Below are 24,583 nucleotides of genomic sequence, written 5' to 3' on the forward strand. Positions count from 1 at the left end.
CCACTGTTCTCCTCCCTTGCCTTGTCGTGCTCTGAAACACTTGTGTACTAGCGCGATAGAAATAAAATATCAATCAATCAATCAATTAGGGTGTAGAGTGTGGACCAAGAAACTCCAGATCTCCTTGCCCTAGGTGTGGGAGGATCTCAGCTTCTTTAAAAAGAAGACATTAGGATGTTGAAATCTCACTATTGGAAACACGTGGAAGGTCAGGTTTTGGAAATGGCCTGCTCAAACCTAAAGGCTTCAGGCCTATTTTGCTGTTGAGAAGTTTCTGGATTTAATTATATGTACTGAGATGGGAGCCCAGCACGCCACATGTAGTTTGGAAATCTCTCCCCACTTATGATGGTGGTTGGTAAATGGTCTGGGCTGAAGGGTTATGGGTGTTTATGATCGTAGGGTTGCCCAAACCAGGAGGGATGATACACTTTTCAATGCTATGTCCAGCCTATTTTGCCTTCAGTGTGAGCTGGCTTAGAGCATTGCTAATAGACGCGGGTGTAAGACATGTACAGGAGGCCCTGCTAATGGGCCTTTAGCACAATATGCCTCCAAAGACACAACTTTTATCTGGCGGGCTTGGAGACTAAGGCATCAATTTCCAAAGGCATAGGTAATACTTGTATTATTAACTTTTGGCAGGATTGAGAGGCTCCAGACACTATGGGGCTGATTCATGGAATTATTTGCACCGAAAAACAGGGATTTGTGCGCCATTCTGCCCGCAAATACCCATTTGTTAAACAGGGATTTGCAGGCAGAATGGCGCACAAATACCCATTTTTCGGCGCAAATAATTCCATGAATCAGCCCCATAGTTACATTAGGTGAGAGCTTCATCCCTCTTATTTTGAATATGTCTGGTACTTTCAAGTGGTACTTTTAAGTGGTACTTGAATGTTTCTGTTTTTGGGGTGTTTTGTTTGGATTCATTTGGTATGTTCATGTAATATTTATGTTATCTAATAACAATATACTGGATCTATTTTTAAATATTGTGTTTTTGTGTATTTGATTCTGAATAAAGCTGCTGTTCCTGTTGTTGAATATGCCTTGGGCAATACCCAACAACCTCCCAGTCCTCTATCCTCACGTGACTCCCTCTGCTGTTTCCCAGTAGCCCCAGCCCCAGTCCCACCGTCCAAGCAGAAACCATAGCCAGATGTACATTACCTGCACATATGACGCCAACATCAAAACTGTGGTCGCAGTTAGCGATTTCCCAGCCTCTGTGAGGGCAATCCCATAGGAACTTCTCTGTCCCAGTGCAGCGCCCGATGTCCAGGTGAATGGCACCTCTACCCTGGCCGTAGTAGCCTCTGCTTGGAGCACTAATAGCAGAACCACAGCCAAGTTGTCTACAGACGACCACTGTTTGGGCAATGTCCCATTCAACACTGCACACTGAGCCCCAAACTCCAAGATAGAGCACCTCCACCCGTCCTGTGCACACTCTTGGTCCGTTGACTAACTGTATATTGGATGCTGACACTGTATAGGAAACAAAGAGAAAACAGTAATTAACTTCCAAATTAGAACAGTCATTTAAGAAAACAGTGTTCCTGTATGCAGTGTTTTTGTTGATAAAAAACCATACCAGAATGCCACAAAGGCTTTTGTCTAGCCTGCATTTCCAATCAGACAGGGCCAGCATTGCCTTCCCACCAGATTCTCCTCCTGCCACAGAGACGATATCTAAATGTCAATCGAAAGCTGCACAGTCGCTGATATTATTTTCCAAACAAACTGAAGCTCAGCAATGAGGGTTGGTAGCTGCCGAATTACAGAAGATCTACGTATGAAATTTCAGGATTTGTAGTATTTGTCTGGTTTTTAGGGAAGAGGAGAATGTGGCTTGGATCAGGGAGGTGTTGACAGTTTACAATAGTGCAGTTTAAATACAAACCGGGTTTGCAAAGGAATGTATAGTTTTGGCTCCTGTGTGGAGCTTCAGCGTCACACGAAGGCCATCAAAAGTAATGGTATGGAAGATAAAGCGAGTTGTGGCATGTACAGGTCAGTAGACACTTTGGTATTATGTGTATGTCCCCACCGACACCCACCCCCATCACCAAACCAGAACAAATACTGAAGAACCCAATTGGTCTAAGTGATGCATTCCGGAGAGAAAGACAGGCAGTCTATTTCCCTGTTCCACGATTTTATGAAAATGGAGAACCTACTACAAGCTAGTAGTGTTTGAAAACTTTGCAACTTTGCATAGTTGCAAAGTTATGTTAAAAATGTCACAATGTATATACACTGTAACAAATCCCTGGATGTCGTCACTTCTCCCCAATGGGGAGCCACTTCCCATGAGGCCAGGGAGGTAAGGCCACTACCCGATAGTCCGCCTGGGGGTGCTACTCAGTGGGAGGTTCTCATGGAGAGGGATCCCCCTATGGGACTAGGGATAACTATCCAGGGAGAACGCTGTATACTTTCCCTCAATCCCCTTCACCTAACCCTCCTTTACTGTGCCATCCCATGTACATGTGTCATTGTGGGTCAATGAAGAACATAGTACACCCAAGAGAGATCAATGGAAAAGGCACTGGGACTGAGAAGAGTCAGGTCTACCTTAGAGAGAGCACTCAGTGACATACTGGGACGAGGAGGAGGTGCAGAGGAATGAAGAGCGATCCTCAAAACACTATGGAGCAGTCTAGTGTTTCAGGAGCTCTGATTGGCAAGATAAAATACAAATTAGAAGGGGGAAAACCAAGCAGGGAGAGAGGCCTGCCCTGGAGGAACAGCAAGTGACTACGCCGACTGGAGGAAAGAAGCAACACGGTTGCTAGCTGGAACCCAGGAGAACTTGCAGAGGGGTTCCGAGTAGGTCCAGCGAGGAAACCCTGCGTCGAGGCAAGAGTAACAGTGAAATCATGCTGCTAATGGAAGCCGCACAAGCCCAGAGGAGCGGAGAGCTGCCGACTTGCCGCAGCCCCAAGAGAGCCACAGGAAGCCACGTAGAACACAGAGACGCACACGGGAATGCCCAAGACTCACCAAAGAGGACCGGAAAACACCCTAAAGGTACCTGGGTGACCCGGATGGTTGGTGGTGCTGCAAAAGAAAGAGAAGCACATGTCTGGGACTAGCACCCAATTAAGAATAGCGTCACAAAACCTCTTCTTCAGCGCAGTACCTGGCAGGAAAGTGAACCAGGTCTGCTAAAGGAAAACATCTGAATCCTACGGGTCTGGTACCCACCCCTACAGACGAGTAAAGCAAGGTGAAAGGAAGACCAGGGGGGAAGAAGCATCCCCCTTGGTGGAGCAGAATACAGTACCATGAGAAAGGAGACATTTTCTTGATACACCAAAGTCAGGGGAAGGGAGTCATTGCCCTGGCATTGGGAACTGCCTCAGAAACAGCCTGAGAAGGTCCTGGCGAAGGGGGCTTATCCCCCAGCCTTCGTGAACTGTGATACAGAGCCTGGGGAAGGGAGTCATTCCCCAAACCTTTTTTAATTGTGATGAAGAGCTTGAGAAGGGCCGGGGGAAGGGAGTTATTCCCCCAGCCATCGTGAACTGTGACAAAGAGCCTGAGAAGGGCCCGGGGAAGGGAGTCATTCCCCCAGCCATCGTGAACTGTGATACAGAGCCTGGGGAAGGGAGTCACTCCTCCAACCTTTGTGAATTGTGATGAAGAGCTTGAGAAGGGCCCCGGGAAGGGAGTCATTCCCTCAGCCATCGTGAACCGTAGTAAAGAGCCTGAGAAGGGTCTAGAGAAGGGAGACATTCCCCCTGCTACTGTGAGACTAAAAGCCAAGAAAGATCAAGGGAAGGAAACCAAATCCCTGGGTGTTGTGTACTGTGAAGCAAAGCCAAGGAAAGCCTGGGGAAGGGCGTCATTCCCCCGGTACTGTGAAAATACTGAGAACAAGATACCTGGAGAAGGGCGGCTTTCTCCAGGAACCCAATAGTGATGAAAACTATGAGAAATAAGATATTATGTTTGTGTTGGAACTGTACCTTTTTAGTTGGAACTGAGAAATGTACAACACCACAAGCTGGAACTTGGTTTTGTATCTTGGAAAGGAATTGAAGCCTGTGGAAGGGAGTCATTTTCTTAGGTGAATTTCCCACTTGCCAATTGGAACTGGGATTCATTGTCCAGAGGAAGGGAGCCATTCTTCTGGGCCAAGAAGATCCGCTCCCACTTTAGTTTAGTTACAAGTGTGAGAGGCAGAAGTAGGCATTTTGACTCATGGCGATGGACTCTTTTTATTTACATGGACATTCTGACAGAATCCTTAATTCCTTGGTTGAGGCAGGGGAACCTCTCCTTGAGTTAGGGAGGGATAGGTTTCATCTTTATTTATTAAATACAAGTTTATGCCAACAATCATGCCACCTGTGTGTCAGTCTCCTCCTTCTTCAGCCTTACAACGCCCATATATTCAATTTAGGTATACATATGTACACATATTTAATTAGTCATATATGGTAAAGCAATTAAATTAGGAGAGAGGAAAAAAAGAGTTAAAAGTTGTATTCTTTACAGCGGTTGTCATGCAGTCTGGATCTGTAATACATTTCTGGTTCTTAGGCGCATTACTTCTATTCTCACTCAGGACCAGTCAGGACTTTGGGGCTCATTATGTGTATGCCAGTATACGGTAAATGTGGCAGTAATTACGGTTACAACCTTTTTTACAGTCCTGCTGAATCAATGGTATTGCCGGCAAAAGGTAGAAGCGGCTCCGGAAAGTACAGCAATGGTGTATCCGATGACAGTATAACCAGCGCCAGCGCATTACAAGTTGGGAAATGGCAGTGATACCTGTACCTGAAAGCAGGAGGTAAATGCACACCGGTGCTGCAAATGAAGCTACAGATGCACCCAATGCACCCAGGTGTACCCAATGCAGACAAACACACATCTCAACACCACCATGCGGCCACTGGTGTGTGTGTGCAAAGACATGCAGCTGCTCCAGCTGAACATTGAGCTGCAGGGGCTGGAGGACTAAAACAGGGAAAATGTAGCAGAGGCGATGAGGAGGAGGAGGATGGTGAGGAGGAGAGGCCGGATCAGGGCCTCACCATGGACCCTTCCAGACAGCCAAATACTCAACCTCTTTGGGCTCAACAGGGAGACAATCGCTGAGCTGCTGTCCCTGATCCAGGAGGAAATTGGGAGCAGGATCAACATCAGGACAGCCATTCCACCACTGGCAAAGCCGGTGTTGGTCCTGCACTTCCTTGCGACGGGCACATTCCAGCACACTGTGGCCACATCCAAGCCCTCATTCGAATGTGTTCAGTCAGGTGCTGGAAGCACTCCTGCGCCATGTGCCACCGCATATCGCCCTACCCACCACCCGGCACAGGTGAATGCCACAAAGGCACGCTTTTATGCCTTGGCACACATTCCCAATGTGCTAGCATCCCTGGACTGTACTCATGTAGAGTTGGTGGCAACCCGGGCATCAGAGGAGGTCTACCAGAATCGCAAACAGTTACACTCGCTCAATGTTCAGGTCACCTGTGATGCAGACCTCACCATCACGCACTGCTGAGCCGCTTCCCCGGATCCACCCATGATGCCATGGTCCTGCGGAACAGCACAGTGCTGGCACATATGGAGGGGCACAGAGGATGATGGGCCTGGATATTGGATGAGTACATGTTCCATCACACTAACCTTGCAGCACAAGTGACATGCAATGTGATGGGGTGGGGGTAACACACATGGAGATTGCATGCCCTGACAAGGCCCTGTACATGTAGGACCCACCCACACAGCCCGCACATGATAGAATGTAACCCACAGGAGTAGGACATGACTCAAGATGCAGCAGTAAATGATCAAGGTATGTCACCCCACAGGCCAGCAGGCCAGCTGCACACACAGGAACCACGAAGCAACATCACACATCCCACAGCATCGATGGGCTGACAAGATCGGGGATGGCCCACCTAGGGGTATCCAAAGTATGTCCAGGGGACCCAACAGTCAGGGAAAAAGGGCAAAGAGGACAGTTGGAAAAATCACCAGTGACCAAGGTTACCATCCATTCAAAGTAAAACCACACAGTACAATGTTATATAAGGACAGTAGTTGCCCCAAGACTCTCTGCAATACTGACTAGCCTGGCAACTCCCATATAGCCTTTGTGCAACCTGAGGGTGGTGGTGAATGACTAGGTGCATGGCACACACACCATTCGAGCTCCTGGGGTGTCCATCATGTGAAGGTGTGAAGGCCACTGTCATACATGGAATGGCATTCTGCTAAACTGCAACCAAGGGACGTGACACTAGCAGTTGACTTGGCATGTGCTCAGGTCACCATGTATATGAATCCATCATTGAATCCACACAAACAACCTGCACATGTAACCCAGACTCCCATAAGGAATAATGAATGGGAGCAATGCACAGGCCCTAACCATGCACCACGGCATGCTGCCCTATCAATCACAGACCATGAAAGCAACGAGTGCTGGCTATGAGCTGTGTGCAAGACGTACCATGACAGACTGCACACCCCCTCTGAGTAGTTTATTCCACATGCAAGGACTGATTGTGAAATTGTGTTGTGTTATGAAACGTATGACATGTATGCCCAGACTGTCAATGAAGATGCTGTTGTTATAGGCAACGCATCCACAGATCATCATGATTGACACCTATGTCCTTTGACCTTGCAGGTGACTAGGGATACTCCCTGCTTCCGTGGCTAATGACTCCTCTGAGGAATCCCCAGATGCCAGAGAAGGTTGCATACAACCGGGCACATGTACATCTAGGGTGTGTGTCGAGTGCACCTTTGGTCTGTTGAAGACTCGCTTCCGCAGTGTATACTGCCCTGGAGGGGCCCTTATGTACAGGCAAAATAGGGTGGGACAGATTGTCCTTGCATGGGCAATGTTGCACAATATCTACATATGGTGGAAAATTCTGCTGCCCCGGATGTGGACATTCCACTCCCTGAGGAAGACGGTACAGTGCCTGTGAGTGCTGTGCATGCACACACTGAGCGGGTTGAGGCCATTGAGGGGTGCCTTGCTCACCAGGAACTGATAGACAACTATTTCTGAGCACCATCTCATAGCACTTCTCTTGCACCTTCGTAAATTGTCACTTTTCACATTAAACACTTGCACACAATAAGGAATGTCCTAGCATTGAATCAAGTGGAACATATTTTAATGTGTATAGGTGAGTTGACCTTGCCCATGGCAGCATCCACCTTCCCCAACAACCCTCCCCAACAATCGTCGCAAGGTTCCTGCTCAATGCACACTTGCATTGTCCAACAGTTATTTCCTGCCCCTTTGGGCATGGGGCCCTTGTCTAGTCCTTTTCCTTGGCAGTGAGGTGGCGTTGTGAACAGCACCTCGGGGTGGTGGATACGGAGCCCTCTGTGGGGGTTACAGAGGAGTAGGTATATGGCCCCTGGGCCCGTGTGAACTGCAAGGTGAGCTGAATGGCTTGGCTGAGTAACTCGGCAGAGGCTGAGGATGACTCTGTATGCTCCCGTACTCTCTCTCCTAGTGAGACCATGGCAGCGGTGGCATGGCCGAGTGACCGTGCAATCCTGCGGGTACATCCCTGTAGGCAGTAATGCATGGCCTGCATTTCATGCAGCTGCTGGCCCGCAAGTGCCCCTATGGATGCCTGTTGGTGCTCAATAGCATCCTGCCTACACCATACTGCTGGCATGTTGGTCACAGGCAGAGGTGAAGGGCTGTGTGCTCTTTGTTGTGGCTCTGGGCTGAAGCATGGAGCGGCATCAACCATGTCGTGCTCCTCCTCCTCCTCCTGCCCCCCCCCTCTTCTTCATCGGTGGTAGAACCCTTGGCCCTGCCACGATGTACCAGTGGCTGTACTGCACGTGCTGGAGATGAGGGCCTGCTAGAACCCTGATGACTGTGCACCACTTCTGGGATGGCATTGGTGCGTGCCACGAAAGGTGATGGCTGTGGAATGGCAGTGGTTGCTGCAGTGACAGCTGTTTCACCTGCCTGGCTGGTGGTGGGGCCACTGTGCATCACCCTAGGGATGATGTCACCCTGAATGGTAGCTGGTGTTTCCACTGTGATGTGTGGTGGAGGTGCAGATATTTGAGGTATTGGTGGTGGTGGCCTTGTAGCCCTGCTCTGCTACTCACTTCCACGTGGGTCCTTCCTCTCCGCTATCTTTTTCTCTACTTGTGGTGTCCCCTAGGGGTCTAACCTCTCTCCCTGGCTGTTCAACTAATATCTGGCACTCCTTGCCCACTGCATCGCCGCACTCTGCCCCAACTTTCAGTGCTATGCGGATGACACCCAGCTCATTTTCAGGCTACCCTCAGCCTCCTCCTCTCCTTCCCTCATCTCTGACTGTCTGTCTGCTATCCAGGAGTGGTGTGCCGCCAATGACCTCTGCCTTAATGCCAGTAAGACTGAGATTCTCCTCATCTGCACCCCCGCTCCTTCCTTTCCTGTTGCTCCATGGCCGGCCTCTCTTGGGCCTCTTCCTGCTCCCACCTGCATGGCTAAAAATCTTGGGGTCATCTTCGACTCCAGACTCCCCTTCTCCCCTCACATCTCTGACGTCTCTTAGAAGTCACACTAGCAGCTGCACCTCCTCAGACGTATTCTTCCTTTCCTCTCCTTCCCCCAGAAGCTCACTGTCTCCAGGGCTCTGGTTCTCTCTAGGCTGGACATTGGAACAACTTCTTTCTAAATCTGCCTACTTCTACTCTATACCCTCTGCAACTTATCCCGAACAGGACTGCGAGATTTGTCCTTGGCCTCAAGCCCAGGGATCGTATCTCTCCAGGACTGAAATCTCTGCACTAGGGGTGTCACGGTATTAGTTTTATGAAGGTACAATAACCTTCTTGCCAAATGACGGTATATCATGGTTATCGCGGTATAGCAGGTGGAGTTAACTAATCTTAACAAATATTTTCTAAAAGGTCATAAATTGCCAGATTTATCATCACAAACAAAACCAGGCACCCAGGGCCAGAATTGGGCTTTTCAACATACTTTCCACTGAAATGCCACCCCTTGCATCCACCAAACACACGTGTGGAGAGGAGGAGGGGGGGGAGCCCTGCTGCGACTGGCAAAGCAAACTGAATAGCTTTTCTTAAGTGGTCATTTAGGCTTTTAGCTCCCCCACTGGCTACTGTAAAAGATGAACATGTTGCCATCTTGATAATCTGCATGCCACAGATCAATGGAGTCTGATGGTAGTATACGCGTGTGCGCATACACACACACATGCACACGCACTCTCTCTTTACGTTACAGCCTTTAGTTTACTTCCGGGCCAAAAGGTGTTCAGTAATCACGGACATGTTACCCTTTGGTATGGCAGCAGGGAATACCCACAGAGATGAGTAAATTTTGCAGTGTGACTTATTATATGTAAATTCAATGATAGAACCAGTGAAATCACCCATTGGGCCTCATTACGACCCAGGCGGTAAGTTACCGCCTGGGCCGTGACTTTACCACCATGGCGTAAACTACGTTTACGCCATGGTGGTTGGCGGACTTACCGCCCCATTCCGACCTTGGCGGGGCGGTAAGTCCCCAATCCCCATTTACCCTTCCCCATTCCCATTTTTGCCCCATAGGGTATAATGGGAGTGGGGAAGGCGTTAATTACGCCACCGTAAATTACGGTGGCGTAATTAACTCCATGGTCCCTTAGCGCCATGGATTTTAACACCTGCTAAAAGCAGGTGTTAAAAGCGCCATGGCGCTAAGGGACCTCGTACTCAGGCGGTAAGGGTCGGCGCTGTTAACGCTGCCGTTAACCCCTTACCGCCTGGGTCGTAATGATTGTCATATGTTTAGAAAACATTATCCATTATAAATATATAAACCCCAAAGCCGGCAACCCAAAGTCCCGGGAGGATAGCTCAGCGGCAACGACCGCGCCTTGGAAGCAAGACGACACGAAGCAACACAGGTTCAATCCCCGGGTCCGCGCTTAGAAACGTCTGGGTGTTTAAGTACGTTATAAATACGCAACTAAGACAAAAACAATTACGCAACTAAATAAACAAAAAACATTTCTTTAACAGTGCCTCGATGCCCGCGGGCTGTGTGAGCACTTTAAAAAGAAATGTAAATAAAAAAAAAAGCAAACCCTTTTCCTTCTTGGCACCTTATTTATTCTTCCTATTGCTAACATATTGATTTTGTGTCAGGCACGTGTGGTTTATGGAATGGCATTAAAAACTGCTCAAACTGAAACTACTTGGCAGACGGCACATCCAACAGTGCAAGACCAAGACTGCGCAGCACTTGCTTACTGCAGCCTTTCCAAATCAGATTGAAAAACACATTTAACGGTATACCGGTATAAACAATGTGACGGTTATTATTGTTCAATCAATTGGTTCACGGTATCTTTAACGGTATACCGTAATACCGTTACATCCCTACTCTGCACTGGCTCCTAGTGGCTGCGAGAATTAAGTTAAAAACCTTCTGCATCGTCCACAAGGCCTTCTGGGGCCTGGGGCCTCAATACCTTCAACTCTCTCTCCCTAAATATCTTCCTTCTCGAGTTCTCCGCTCATGCGGCTCCAACTCCGTCAGGGTCGGTCGCTCCTCTAAGCAACGAGTTGGTGATAGATCTCTTTCTTCGGCTGGGGCTTCCCTCTGGAATAGCCTCCCTGCCTTCCTTAAACTAGAGAACCATCTCCGGTTCCGGAAGCACCTCAAAACCTTTCTCTTTGCTTCTGCTTTTTCTCCTCCTCTCCTCTGCTGACCTCCTTGGTGTTACTGGAATTGCACCGGCTACCTGGACACCCTCTGATCTCGGACCCAGGTCCCTCACCCGCCAGCGCCAGACACCTGCACTGCCCACCTGGCAACCCCCGCACTTGGGTACTATTTCTGTATTCCTACAGTCCCCCTACCAGCCTTTGGCACCTGATGTCTGCACTTACCCATGCACTTGCCACATGATGGGAGTTACTTTACTAATTGTTTTATCTATTCCCATGTACTGCACTGTCCCTGCCCCTTTCCCCTGCACTTGCGCGATCTGAATGACACCTGGCCTAGTAGTATTGTTGTCTGTCCTCCCTTTGCTCCCTTCCCTTGCCTCGCCGCACCTTGAAACGCTTGTGTATAGGCTTATTACAAATGCCATATCATATCATATCATATCATATCACTGCCAAGGGGCCTGGCCTGTGGCAGCTGATGTGTCAACAGTGGATGAGTGAGGGATCCGAAATGAGAGACGGGCACAAAGTTGTAATTTTCTCAACTTTTGTCATGTTTATTAAAATTGGGATGGATGAAGGGCCTTCTGTCCCTATCCTAACAAGTCTGTTCCTACCTATCAAACCAAAGCCAAGGCAAATTACCCTGTGTCCAAATATACCTGACTCTCCCACTCACAGACACAACTAAAATCTGCAAGGTAAATGTATCTATTTCCAGTTCAACAAAAATGTGTAAAAATTCAAAAATATAATTCCAACAAAGTAATCCTTGTGTCCAGCGCTTGATTACTTTCCCCTCAATCAAATCAGGAAGTCTTTTGAAAGTGTTTTTGTCCAACAATGTTCTATTCAATTCAAAGAAAACATTTTATTGCATTCAACCCGTTCCTCAAACTGGCAAAGCAAATGTCTCTTCCATAGAACACTTGTTCAAAATTGTATGAACAAACTTATTCTCCTCAAACTGGTAAAGCAAGTACGAACTGCCCTCAAGATTATCTACTACCGGGAAGGGACAAAGTCTTAGTTCCATTACAACTAAGGTTGGTCCTTCTATATTTTACCTTATAAGGAAGGCCAAATTGAAATGTTACCCCTTTTTCCCAGCGAAGACGGATTAACCTTTATTTTTCTTAACTGCTCCACAAACCCTGTCAAATTCCATAGGGGAGACAGCGTAGGGATCCTGGTACATGAAACCCCTTGGAAACCACCCAAAGAGAACCTAACCTCGGAGACTCTAGGCAAAACATAATTTTATTAAATTGTTTTTTTAATTATTATTTATTTGCTTTGATTTTAAAAAGAAAAACCTTTACAAACATAGAAAGACGTTTTTCACAATTAAGCTCGATAAGCTAAGAAAGTAAAACTACAGCTGGCAAGCAGGAGGAGGAAGAATGCAAGAGAAAATGAATGATACAAGAAAAAGAATACAAGAAGGACCCGGGGTCTACAAAGGGGACCAATCACAGCACGGCAATGCTCTTTCCGGGGGCGAGTAGTTTCCTTTTATGATAGGATAGAGCATTTTTTCATGACTTCCACTATTGTTGCCGTCAGCATGGTCTCCTGGCCGGCAATCAGCCTGTCCCAGAAAAGCTCTGATGTTAGACTCTCTTCCTTAGCCACAAATCTCCTAAGCAACAGCTGTCTTATTTCCCAGATCCTTTGCAGTCCAATAGAAGGTGTTTTAGGGATTATTGGCTTGGAGAGTCACATTGTCTACAGAGTTTTTTTGCTTGGTCCCCCAGATTGCTTCTAGCCAAAATTTCCCCGGTGTGGGCTAAGTTTAGCCTGAGTCTCAAAAAGTTATTTCTTATTCCCTTTTCTGGAAACTTTTGAAGGTAGCGAGGAAGAGAACCAAGCTTTTTGTCCACCTTTAGAAAATGGTTAAGGGGATTAAGATTCCTCACTCCGTCGATAGTATTAATCCAATCACTTAATTCTAGTGTCTTTTTCACATTCAAGGGATTGGATACTCAAGTTTCTAATGTCATGTTGAGCCTGAGCAGGATGCCTCTGACTTTCTTCTCCAAACCAAGGAGTAGCTGGGATCTTGAATTTTTAAGATGTTCATTCTCGTCGGAGTAGAGGGAGGTCCTACCTCCTATCGTTATTTCACGCAATAACGATATTATTTTCCAGTCTGCTCGACATCCAAGAGAAGCTAGGCCTAGTTCGAAATGTAGGCTCACCAGAGGGGTGCACATTACAAGAGCCAGGGATTTTTTCCACAAAAGACCCTCTAATTTGTTCCAGTTAATGTGCCATAGCAAGGGTTTTCCTTCCAGGCCGTAGAGAAGGACTGGAACTGCTTTGGCCATGTAGAACTTAATAAGTGGGAGAATAGACAATTTACAAAATTTTACATTCAGATTTTTCATTTGGGGAATGATCTTTATGGCTTTATCCATAATTGCTGTATTCACCTTGTTGTTGGCGGGAGAGGCAACATTTTCATAGCCCAGGTAACTGAGTTCTTCGACGCGGGCCACTGCTTTACCATCCAAAACCCATTTTCCGTAACCTGTTTTCTTCTTTGGATGTTTGAATATAAGAATCTTGGATTTCAGAGGGTTGAGTGAAAGCCCATTTAGGGTGGCATATTCCCCAAGTTTATTTAAGAGGTGCTGAAGACCAATCGCCGATCTATCCAGCAGGACCAAATCGTCCGCGTAGGCGAGCCAATGTATTCTCCTCCCGTTGATCACTGGACTTACTAACGATGATGAGAACAGGAAGTCTCCTAAATCTGACAGAAACAGGTTGAAAATCAGAGGGGCTCCTAGACATCCTTGCCTCACCCCTTTGAAGACCTGCATTAAATCTGACAGGTGTCCCTGGTCGTCCAGCCTCAATCTTAAGGTGGTATTCTTATGAAGTTCCACAAGCATTACTAACAGGGAGGCTGGAATCCCCCAACTGTGTAGTTTGCGCCAGACTAGAGATCTGTCCACATGATCAAATGCCTTAGATAGGTCTACTCATGCCCCATAGAGGGGGCTGCTCTCTTTCTCATTTGCTTTTCACTGAGTACGTTCAAAATTAGCCCATTGAGACTTGTCGAAAGACCTTTCTAAAGCCTGTTTGATGATGTGAGAGAATCTGCCGTGAGTCCCTTAAGAGAAGCTGCATAAAAAGTTTACTATCTATCTCAAGGAGGGCGATTGGGCGATATTTGGCAGGTTTAGCCGATCGCCCCCTCGAAGAATGGAATAACTAAAGCGTTCTTCCATGATGGAGGGAAAACCCTGGTCTTTAGGATTTCTTTGAAGAGACGGTTTAGAATCTTGGCCCAGAGTTTTGGGTTGTTTTTTAAGACCTGATAGGTTAGGCCATTTGGGCCTGCAGCTTTTGATGAAGAGGAGTTGGATATTAATTCCAAGATGTCATGTTTATCAAACGTAAGGGACCAGGGGGAGTCCGTAGGCATGATAAAGTCTGTGGACCCTGTTGGTTTGAAATTTTCTGACAGGTATTCTACCCATTTTGTTCAGGGACTAAGTTGTACAGGGAGCTGTTAAAACCAGTCTCTAGTTGGCCCAGCGCCGCCCATAAGTTTCTGGAATTATTTGCGTTTAATAAATAAAGCATTCGCTCACCATCTTCTTGTAGTCTTTGATGTTTTTGACTTTTGGACCAGTTTCTGTAGGTCTGTTTAGCTTTTTTAAATTTATGCAGAAGGGTGATGGGATCGTAGTGCCTATTTTTTATATGGCGCAGAGTTTGTCAGAGATTTCTCTTTTTCCTTTGTGTTTCTTCATCAAAGGGATGAAGATGTTTTTTTTGTATCCTTTATTTGTTTTAGTTTTTCCAAACTTTTACAAAATTTTAACAGAAGAAACAATTCATAACTTTAAAATCTTGTGAATCCATAATTTACAGTCTGCAATTTACAATTTACAATTCACAGTTCATTATTATACAATACATAATACATTTTCAACATCAGTTCATTAATACAATCCTGATACAATTTGAGCGAATTTTATTCTATTTTGCAGACCTGTTCTATAAAGGCCAAAACTCTTATTCTCAAGGACATTGATTCTCCATGTAGCATTTTCATCCATAAAACTTCCCTCAGTAACCATACATTATAGACAACATTTTTAAAATACATTTGCCTTTTAGTTGCTAGCTCACAGCATTCAGACATAAGATGACATAGAGTTTTCAGCTCACCCTTGTCTTTGCAAAATCTACACGATCCGTCAACAAGCAATTGTCTAGCACTTGTGCTTATTAATTCATTAGTCAACAACACGTTCATGCGAAATCACATAAAACCAATTTTCATTTTTTTACTAGGAAATTTCTTAAGATATTGCTCCATTTCATTGACTCCTTTCCCTGCTGTTAATATTTGCGTATATAGCTTTGTGTCACAGATTCTCAAACAAGTTTTTTCCCAATCATACAACTTAAGTCTTTTCTTTACCATATTACGATTTTTCCCCAGTAGTTCCATAGTCACACCTATTTCTTGGAGTAGAGCTTCACATTCAGATCTTAACTTTGCTATAAATCCATCGGGATCATTCTCTCTGAGCTGGGAGTAAAGAGTTCTTTCCTTAGAAAATTCACATTTATTCATAAGACAAAGTTTCTTCCACTGAATCAAACTCACGAGTGATTGTATACCCAGTTCATATCTTATAACCTCTATAGGAATGCATTTAGGCAGAACGAATAGTATAGATCTCCAGATTTTGCTTTCGACAGCTTTATATTCTGTCTCCATTGTTTTTGGCCAGAATTCGGTTCCATACATAATTGTAGGCAGTAGTTTACTGTTATAAATGTCTCTGCATGGTTCAAGGGAGAATTTACCATACTTATTATCAACCTTCTTCATTTGAATTAGCATACCGTTGACTTTTGAGTTGAGATAATTTATCAAGAAGGTTTTGCTATACTTAGCTACTACAGGATACCCCAGGAATTGAAAATGATCTTTAACTGTCAGTTTATTGCTATCCCAGTTCCACGCGAACTTAGTCTTTCCACATGTTATACCTCCTTTTGTGAATTTAATAATGACTGATTTACCTGAATTGATCTTTAGTTCCATTCCAAACATATAATTGCCAAAGGTTGTTATGAGTCTTTGTAGACCCACAGGCGTAGAGTCTATAAGCAGAAAATCATCTGTGTAGCTCACCCAACTAATTTTAAATTTCCCAATCTTTGGAGAGACCAATACTGAAGCATCCAATGCTATTCCTACTCCTGCAACATAAAGATTATACAATGTGGGTCCAAGAATACATCCTTGTCTAATACCCTTCTCAATAGAACACTCTCTTGACAGAAGGCCATCTGAATCCAGTCTAATCTGCGTTTTAGATTCATTGTGCAGTGATATTATAATGCTTAATAGCCCCTTTGTAATTCCATAACTATCTAGCCTCTGCCACAGAAGGTTTCTATTTACACAATCAAAAGCTTTACTTAAATCCATGGATGCAACATAAATTGGTGCATCCAAAGATTTCCAGGCAACTGTCTGGAGACACTTTATCAAGAGTCCTCCACAGTCCGTCCCCATATTCCTACGGAATCCTACTATTCTTGGATCAAGTATGTTCATCTCTTCAATCCAATCATTAATTCTTTCCAGTATGATGGCGGCAAATATTTTGGAATCTGCATCCATTATGCTGAGAGTACGGTAATTCTGTGGATCTTCCCTTGAGCCCCTTTTAAAGATTGGCACCATATATGATAATTTCCAAGAATCAGGAATGGTTTGTGATTTCATTATATCTTGGAATTGGATGTAAAGAATCTTGGCCCATAGGTGTGAGGAGTGCCGCAAGACATTGTTAGTTAGTTTGTTAGGTCCAGGGGCTCTTGAGGAGTTGGATTTCTTTATCTTCTCCTCAATAATATCTACGGCGATATCTAAGTCCCATTTCTCTATTTTATGTGTGTACTCTAAAGCAGTTTCAGATGTATACATATGCTCAATATAGTTAATCCAAACATCTTCAGATATGGGATTTGTCATTTTTTTCCAATTCAGTTCTTCTTTATAATTTATAAGGTCCCAGATGGCCCTGGTGTTTTTCCCCTGCAGACTTTCTAGCATCTTTTCCCCATCTATCTGGGTAATACAAATGCGTTCTAATTTTAACCAGTTGGTATACCTCTGCTTTAGCTTCCTAATTTTTTCAACACCATTCATACAAAAATTAGGACTCTTAGTGATTTTCCTTATCTCCCTTCTAGATTAATCTGGGATGTAAGGTTTGCCTCTAGCACTGTTTTCAGGTATTCTGGAAGGCCCTTTACGGAATATCTTTCAATCTTATCTTCTAACTTACAAGTATTAAATTCAGTCAGCATGCACATATTGAAATCATACACTTTTTTTTCAGACCATCGCACACGGTTCCCTCTACTACTCACACTTAGATTCCCTAGATTTGTATCACTCCTGTTCAGATTATTCGGTAGCCATTTTAGTTCTAACATTAACATTGAATGGTCACTCATACTAGTTTCTTTCACTGGAAAGTTTTTTACTTTTCCAAAGATATTAGCGGAAAGAAAAATAAAATCAATCTCAGAGCATGCGCCCCTAGCAGCCCATGTAGCTTTTTCATTTTCCAACCGTTGTAACCCCCACCCTAAAGCCCAACTCATCCACATTCCACCTTCCACTTTCTTCCTTTTGCCCTTTTCCACATTAAGGTGATCGGTCAGAAAATAGTCCAGTATTTCCCCGTCATTCAGGTTGCAACTCGCATTGAAATCCCCAGCAAGTATAATGCTTGCATCGCCATATTTGCTAAACCATTCAAAAAGATATGTGTCTAGTTTAGCCAGAATTGTAGTGAGATTGGAATCCGTGGTTCTATAAACATTCAACAGGAAGAGCATTTCTTTATTATCCCCCACTATTCTAGCCCACACTGTTCCAAGAATTTCACCATATATGTCACACTCTTCTTTTTGCTTTAACATTCCAATTGCTTTTTTAACAAGAGTAGTTATTCCACCTTTTGATCTACCCAACAGTCCTTTTATAGCCAGGATAGAGGCGGTTACAAACCCATCCCATAAGAGCTTCTCTGTAAGCCAAGTTTCTTGTATAAAGAGAAAGTCTGACAATTTAAGGGACACGCAAATATCACTATTACCTGTTAAATGTTTATTTCCCCTAGAATTCCAGCTCCAAATTTGTAGTATAGAGTCAGCCCTAAAGTGGTTGGGTTAAAGCTCTTAATTGCGCAATTGAGTCCTCTGGGACCTCTGCTACTCTCCTCAATTTCAGGTTTTCACTTTTATCTATATGGTTTGCCTCCTGTCTTACAGATTTGTCACGGTTCCACCGGAGGTCGTTTTTCTCTTCAATCACTTCCTTTTAAGTTTTCCCATATACCTTCATCATAACCGTATTTGTGAAGGCTATCAGCCTCCTTCATTATAATGTACCTAACCAATGGCGAGTAGATCACCATCCTAACATAGTCATATCTCCACCCATGTATAAAATCAACACGTTGGATGCCCTCAGATGTTATTAGTCGTAGTTCAGGGATTTCTTCAAATAATTCCAAGATTTTCCTCCTATTTAGAGAGTCTGGACCTCCCTCCTCGAACAAATATTGTAATATCAGCCCGGGTGCATTTGGGTATTTGGGTTTGCAGAGTTTCCAGGCTATCAATCGGTAATTTCCTTCCCCACCCCCATTCATTTGTTCATTAAAACTACACTGGTTACCATTGTTTAGGTATTCTTCACTCTCTTCTAACCTCACTCTTCCCCCTTCAAACTCTCTACCTGCCTCTATCCTCTTATTTCTTGGTTCTTCACTTGGGTTGTGGTTCACTCCAGTTCTTTTCTTTCAGTATCTCCCTTACTATATTCCTAACACTTTCTTCAACTGTCATTTTGTCCACTTCTTTTGTATGTTCTACATTTCCATCCTTCTGTTTTTCATTGCTACTTTCGTACATTTGTCTTTCTCTACCTTTGGGATATCTGTATTCCTCTTCTTTTTCCATATCGCCACTTATTTCCCATATACTCTCCCTCCCATCACTGTGAGATGTCATATGTTGTTGTTTCGGGGGCGCGGGTATCAGGGGTTTAAACATGTCATACACAGCTCTTCCTTCCTTAGCCTGAATAGGGGATTTAGATAAATCAATCATTTGTCTTCCTTCATTTCCCTTATTTATTGTTTTTCCAATTTTAATTCCCTCACCCAAATCCTTGGATGTTATTTCTTGTTTTTTTGGTCCACGTCTTCCTTCATTAATATTAATTTTGTCTGGCTTCTCCCCTTAAGTGCATCCTTCAATCTTATGTCTGAGTTTTCATAATGAGGACCATTTTCAATGGAATCATCTTCCTTAGAACCCTCTTTATTTCCCTCCTCATCAATATCACCGATTACTTGTTCTGCAGTTAGCCCCTTTCCTATATTACGTAGGAATTTTAATGATGAAGCCTTTCCAGTTTTTAGTCCTGCTGCTTTTAACACTCTGTTTTTTTCCCCTTTTTTTGCATTTTTTGATATGACTAACTTTAAGTCTCTCTCTTCTGCCTCGTTGTTTTTACTTATTTGCCCCAATTCTTCAATAGGGTCTGTTGTTAATCCTATATCTTGTATGGCCCTATCATTCTGTTTGTATGTTTTATTTGCATCCCTACTATTCTCAACTCCTTTTGCACTGTTCACTTCACCTGCAGGCGCTCCTATATTGTGATCCAATATGACTTTGCCCACATTTCCACTTCGAATTTCCATCAGTTTTATTCTCTCATACATTTTCTCCAAGCACACTGTTTGTTTAGAGATTTCTGTCTGGAGCCACTCTTTTAGTTCGCAAAGTGTGACTATGATAAAAGTCTTTTCCCTACTTGCATTATTTGGATTTTGGATTACCATCTTTGAAAACTACTTTCCCCACACGATCACCTTGTGAGCTCTCTATTTCTTCACCCATCATTGCGAGCTGTGTTATTCTTCCCTTGGTGAATATTAGTGGGGTGTCTGCCATGGGACTATCTTGTGTGTCTATACTCTCAGAACTTGCGCCCCGATCTTCAAAAGATTCCTTCAGCTGTCCTCCCCCCTCTACTTCATCGTCAAAGAGGAGCTGAGATTGGACAGGCACTTCTTTCTCCCATTGGCACTTCTCTCCCTCCATTTCCTCTGCAATTTTTACAAGTTCAATGTCGGTACTTTGTGGAGGTTCGCTCTCTACACAGTCTTCTTGAATATTTGTACTTTGGTTTGGGGAAGGTGGTAGGGGCATCGCCATAGCCTTTAAAAAGGTACTTCTCCGTGTGTTGAAAACTATGGGGCCTTCTACTGAATCCTTTTTAGAGCATCTTACCTTTTTCTTCATGTCTGCTTTGTTTCTAAAGAACAATACTATTCCAAAGGAATGGTTGTAATTTACATACGTATTTCAGAAGAGTAGTTAATATATAAGGTGCATGTAGAACATAGCCGGCAATCTAAATAGTTTACTTGGTATTCAGTTAAATACAACCTTTATGTAGATGGCAATAGTTAAAAGACTTATTTCCCATTATCTATAAGTAAGACAGTGAAAGCTCTATTGTTTAAAAGACATAGGGCCTCATTACACGGATGGCGGAGAACCATGGCGCTATTAGCCCCATGGTTAATGCCGGTAAAATACCGGCACCGCCTTGGCGGAAAGGGGAATTACGGCCCCATTCCAAGGTTGGCGGGGCGGTAATTCCCCCTTCCACCATTGCCCTTCCCCATTCCCATTTTTGGCCCATAGGGCTCAATGGGAATGGGGAAGGCGCTAATTACGGTACCGCAAACTGCGGTACCGTAATTAGCTCCCTGGGTCCCTTTGCGGGTTGGTTTTTAACGCCTGCAAAAAGCAGGTGTTAAATCCCCCAACCCGCAGAGGGACCTCATAGTAAGGCGGTAAGGATTTACCGGCACCAGTATTTTACCGGTACCGGTAAATCCTTACCGCCATCCGTGTAATGAGGCCCATACTTTGAAAAAAAAATTGCATATACGTCAGCCAATCGTACTTCTAACCAATTAGCAACTTAAGCCGTCACCTACTCCCACTTTATCCGAAGCGTATATTCATTTACTAGGGGCAGTTTACCAGTAGCGTGCAGGCTCAGAAGACTTAAAAATGAGAGGCTACCAGCACACGTGCAACCGTTTTAGAAGCGGCGGCTAAACGATTGCATTTCGACTCAGCAGCGTAATAATCAAAGATAGGGCTGTAGTTATCTAGAGAGTTGTTTTCACAATCAAGATTACGCACTTGCTTGAAATAATCTATTTTCATAAAAGGCTGCCGCTATGTTATTACAATACCTCGCGCCTAAAGAGCAAAAAGATCTTTTATATGTGTACACTTCACGAGGAGAGAATTGTTGTTGCATTATCTCAGATTCTTCATGTAACGAGCGGTGTCACTATAAATATGTATCTTTTCCTCCATTACCAATTGCAAGCTTAAATAGCCTTCTAACATCTGACAAGACATGTGCAATAGACAATAATCAAACACATTTATCTTTCCGCGTAAGTTCCCCGTTTAAGCTCTCTGCCGGCTGACGGCTGTAAAATGCCTTCGAGCGCTTTAGAATGTTTCAGATTACAAGCAGAGAAGACAATAGATACTTTCTCACACAACTCTCATACCTCTCGAGTGTGTCTTCATTGATTTATTCTAGGCAAACCTTACAAGCAGCGAGTATTGTTTACAATAAAAAGGTGAAGTCACCTACTTTTTGAGCTAAAAGCAAGCAAACGAAATCTTTAAACTCGCAGCCTCCAGCCCCCGGCTCCCAGCTTCTGGGCACTTCCATGGTGCGCGCGGGCCGGCCCTCTTGTAGAATTCTGGGGGCGGGGCTTATCTGAAAAAGGGAAATATATGAGTTTTAAGAGCTTTTAAAAGCTTATAAGCTATATAAAAAGTACTTTAAGTGCAATTTAAGTCCAGATGATCCATGTGAGCTAAAGAGGCTCACCCTTGATAGAGAAATGTGAAGTCCAGCCACAGTACAGCGATGCTGAGCAGCGTTTCCTGCAGGCTAACAGGCACTTCTGGGCACTTCCTTGGAGCGAGCGCGCAGGTGCGCGTGGCCCGGCCCTCTTGTAGAATTCTGGGAGCTGGGGGTGGGGCTTATCATTGATAGAGAAAAGTGAAGTCCAGCCACAGTACAGCGATGCAGAGCAGCGTTTCCTGCAGGCTAACAGGCACTTCTGGGCACTTCCTTGGATGAAGATGTTCTTGTTTGCCAAAGGCACCTATTTCACTTGGTGGGTGTATAGACCAAATAAAGTTTCCAAATTTCTCCGGATGGGATTCATCGCTCCAAATTGAGGACGGAACTTCTTCTAGTAGTTTGTTCATCCTTTTCCCCCTTGCTTATATTTTGCGACTTTCAATTTTCCCTTGAGACCCTCGATTTCTTGGGCATTCTTGATGTACTGATATTTTTGTAAATCAGGAAACGAGAGTTTCAAGCTTGCATGGTCGCTGCCCCCCTCCTAGCTTATAATTAGGCTGGAGCAGAGACCAAATAGTCCCGAGGAAACAAAGATGTGATCTAAGGTAGACTCTAGGTTCCCTTGACGCCAGGTTACTCCTGCCTTTTCAGTTGCTGCAGGCTTTTCTTGTAAGATCTCGAGATCCCAGGAAGTCAAGAAGTCCCTCCACAATTTTCCTTTTTGCAATGAGCTCCTTTTTGTTTGCCTGGTCTTACCGCAGTAAGTGGTAATATGATCTGCGTTAAAGTCCCCTGTTAGTAGGATATTTGCTCCCTCGTGCTCTGCCTTCACCATTGTTAACAGGGAATCCAACGCTTCTAAGAAGTGCTGGAGTTTTGAACTGGCAGGATTCCAGTATATATTGATAATAACCACGATAGAATGTAGAGTATCCATTTTCAATTCTAATTTGCAAGCTTGAATTCCCAAATAGTTGTTACATAGTGGTGTCATCGTTTTAATGATAGAGTTTTTGAGGGCAATTAACAACCCTCCCGCTGGTTTCCCTTTGGCTTTCTGGGAGGCCCAGAGATTTTGAATTGTGAAGCCCTCTATCTCAATTGGGTTGACTAGCCAGGTTTCCTGGAATAAAAGAATGACATTTTGCCCTAGTAGATCATCTTTCAATCTTTTTTTTTTCAGAAAACTGGGACCACGGGTATTCCAGGATAGTTTTCCTCCACTCCTAGTTTTAGGATGATTTGGGAGATGATCTCTGGAAGCTTTGCTATAAGATTGCCGCTTATACTTGAACCTGAAACCAGGTTTGTGTCTGTCGCTTTTGGTTCTCCAGCTTTGCCATCTTTCTTGGAGTCTTCTCTCCCCCCTCCCCGGAGCGTTTTATATTAGAGTGGACTTCAGGTCTACCCTCCTCTCCAGTTTTGTAAACCACAAGTCCGCCTCGTGCCAGATCATTTTTGTTGTTGAGTAATGCCTGCTAGAGCTCAGCGAGTGGTAAACTCCATCTAAGGCTAAATACGGGAGTGAGACCGATAGCCAACAAGTACCGTAAGGGAAAGTTGAAAAGTCCCGATTGAAGTCCAATTTCTACAAAGAACTTATCCCCTTTAAGAGGGAATTTCACATAGTCGATTTTATAAAATCTCGGGAGAAGGCACAGAGATCCCTTCTACAGAAAATAAAATCCTATAACTCCATCCTTATTACTGAAAGGGAAAAGTAGGGGAGGAGCAAGTGAGAAAGAAGGTGAGTAACCCAAATGGGAAGACTGGAGAAGAACCCTACGTTAACCAGGAAGGGCAAAACCTAGAAATCCTTAACACATTTAGCAGCGTCTCCTCCGTACCTTCATCGCACAACACTGCAGCCTTGTCCTGCAAGGGATAACGGGTCAGGGGAGGTGACTCACGCTCTAACCACTAACAATTGTAGAACTGAGTACTGTTAGAAATGTATATCACAATGACACATCTAGTAGTGTGAAATCAAAATTTAATCTTCTGAAAGGTAGAGCCGACACGTGTTTCGACCACCTGGTCATTCTCTTCTTCTTTTTTCATCAGGCCACGCAACCGAATATTGGTTGGATTCTTTTGTCCTCTGAGGAATGCTCCTCACATCTATGAAGTTCACCACCAGCTTTGTCCTTTATGTTTTACCCACTATTGTTTGGGGGGTATATTCGCCCTGAGGAAGGCATTCTATTTGAAGCCTAGCAGGTGGCTTGCCGAAACACATTTGGCTGCTCCTAGTTTGGATTCTCAAAAACATTTTTTTTGAACACGCCCAGAATTGTAAATGCTTATATTGCTTTTTCATATGCGTAGGCAGACCTGCAACACGTGAAAAGTTCTTGTTCTTCTTGACTTGATTTACTTTGCTTTCATATATTTTTTGTCATGCTGACAGATTTGTAAACACTTATTGATTCACTTCCTGATCTGCACAAACTGTTTTTGTTATGCCAAATTAGTCCTCTATGTTTGTCACAGAACGTATATTTAAAACATTTTGTCTATAATGATTATGTTTACATCTTCTCAACTTTTTTGTTCAAGTAAACTGTTTTTCTTTGGTAATTTCATGTTAACATTTGGACCCTTGAAAATTCAAGAAAGGGAAATTAATGTTTGGTTATCCATCTAAGGGATACCACCAGTAGTAAAATTAAGGTTTAACTCAGTTCTATAAATTAATTCTTTTGTAGCTCTTGGAAATATTTGTTTTATATCTTCACTGATCAAAATGGGCTTCACTTCCCAAAACTAATTGAGTTGGAAGTTCAGGTATTACTGCCACCAATAACTGTACCTCCTTCCCTAATATGGTAACATTAATGAATCTGAGTTAATGGGTGTCCTTTTGTTTGACCATGAGCACACCCTACAGTCCTTTGTCCT

At 44.1% G+C, this 24,583-nt stretch overlaps 1 protein-coding gene across 14 annotated transcripts in view; it reads right to left on the minus strand.

The window, feature by feature from the left end:
• Positions 1-24,583, minus strand: part of LOC138473332 (deleted in malignant brain tumors 1 protein-like) — a 678,824-nt gene that overhangs the window by 122,689 nt on the left and 531,552 nt on the right. For 13 of the 14 annotated variants that reach the window (XM_069612011.1, XM_069612008.1, XM_069612009.1 and 10 more), the window contains one exon: positions 1,177-1,494. The exons of the other annotated variant lie outside the window; for it this stretch is intronic. In XM_069612011.1, coding sequence (XP_069468112.1) covers positions 1,177-1,494 — 318 coding nt within the window. The remainder of the gene's footprint in view (positions 1-1,176; positions 1,495-24,583) is intronic. 14 annotated transcript variants of the gene reach the window in all.

This window comes from Ambystoma mexicanum, chromosome 8, assembly GCF_040938575.1.
Source record: "Ambystoma mexicanum isolate Mex_15411 chromosome 8, UKY_AmexF1_1, whole genome shotgun sequence".
Taxonomy (NCBI): domain Eukaryota; kingdom Metazoa; phylum Chordata; class Amphibia; order Caudata; family Ambystomatidae; genus Ambystoma; species Ambystoma mexicanum.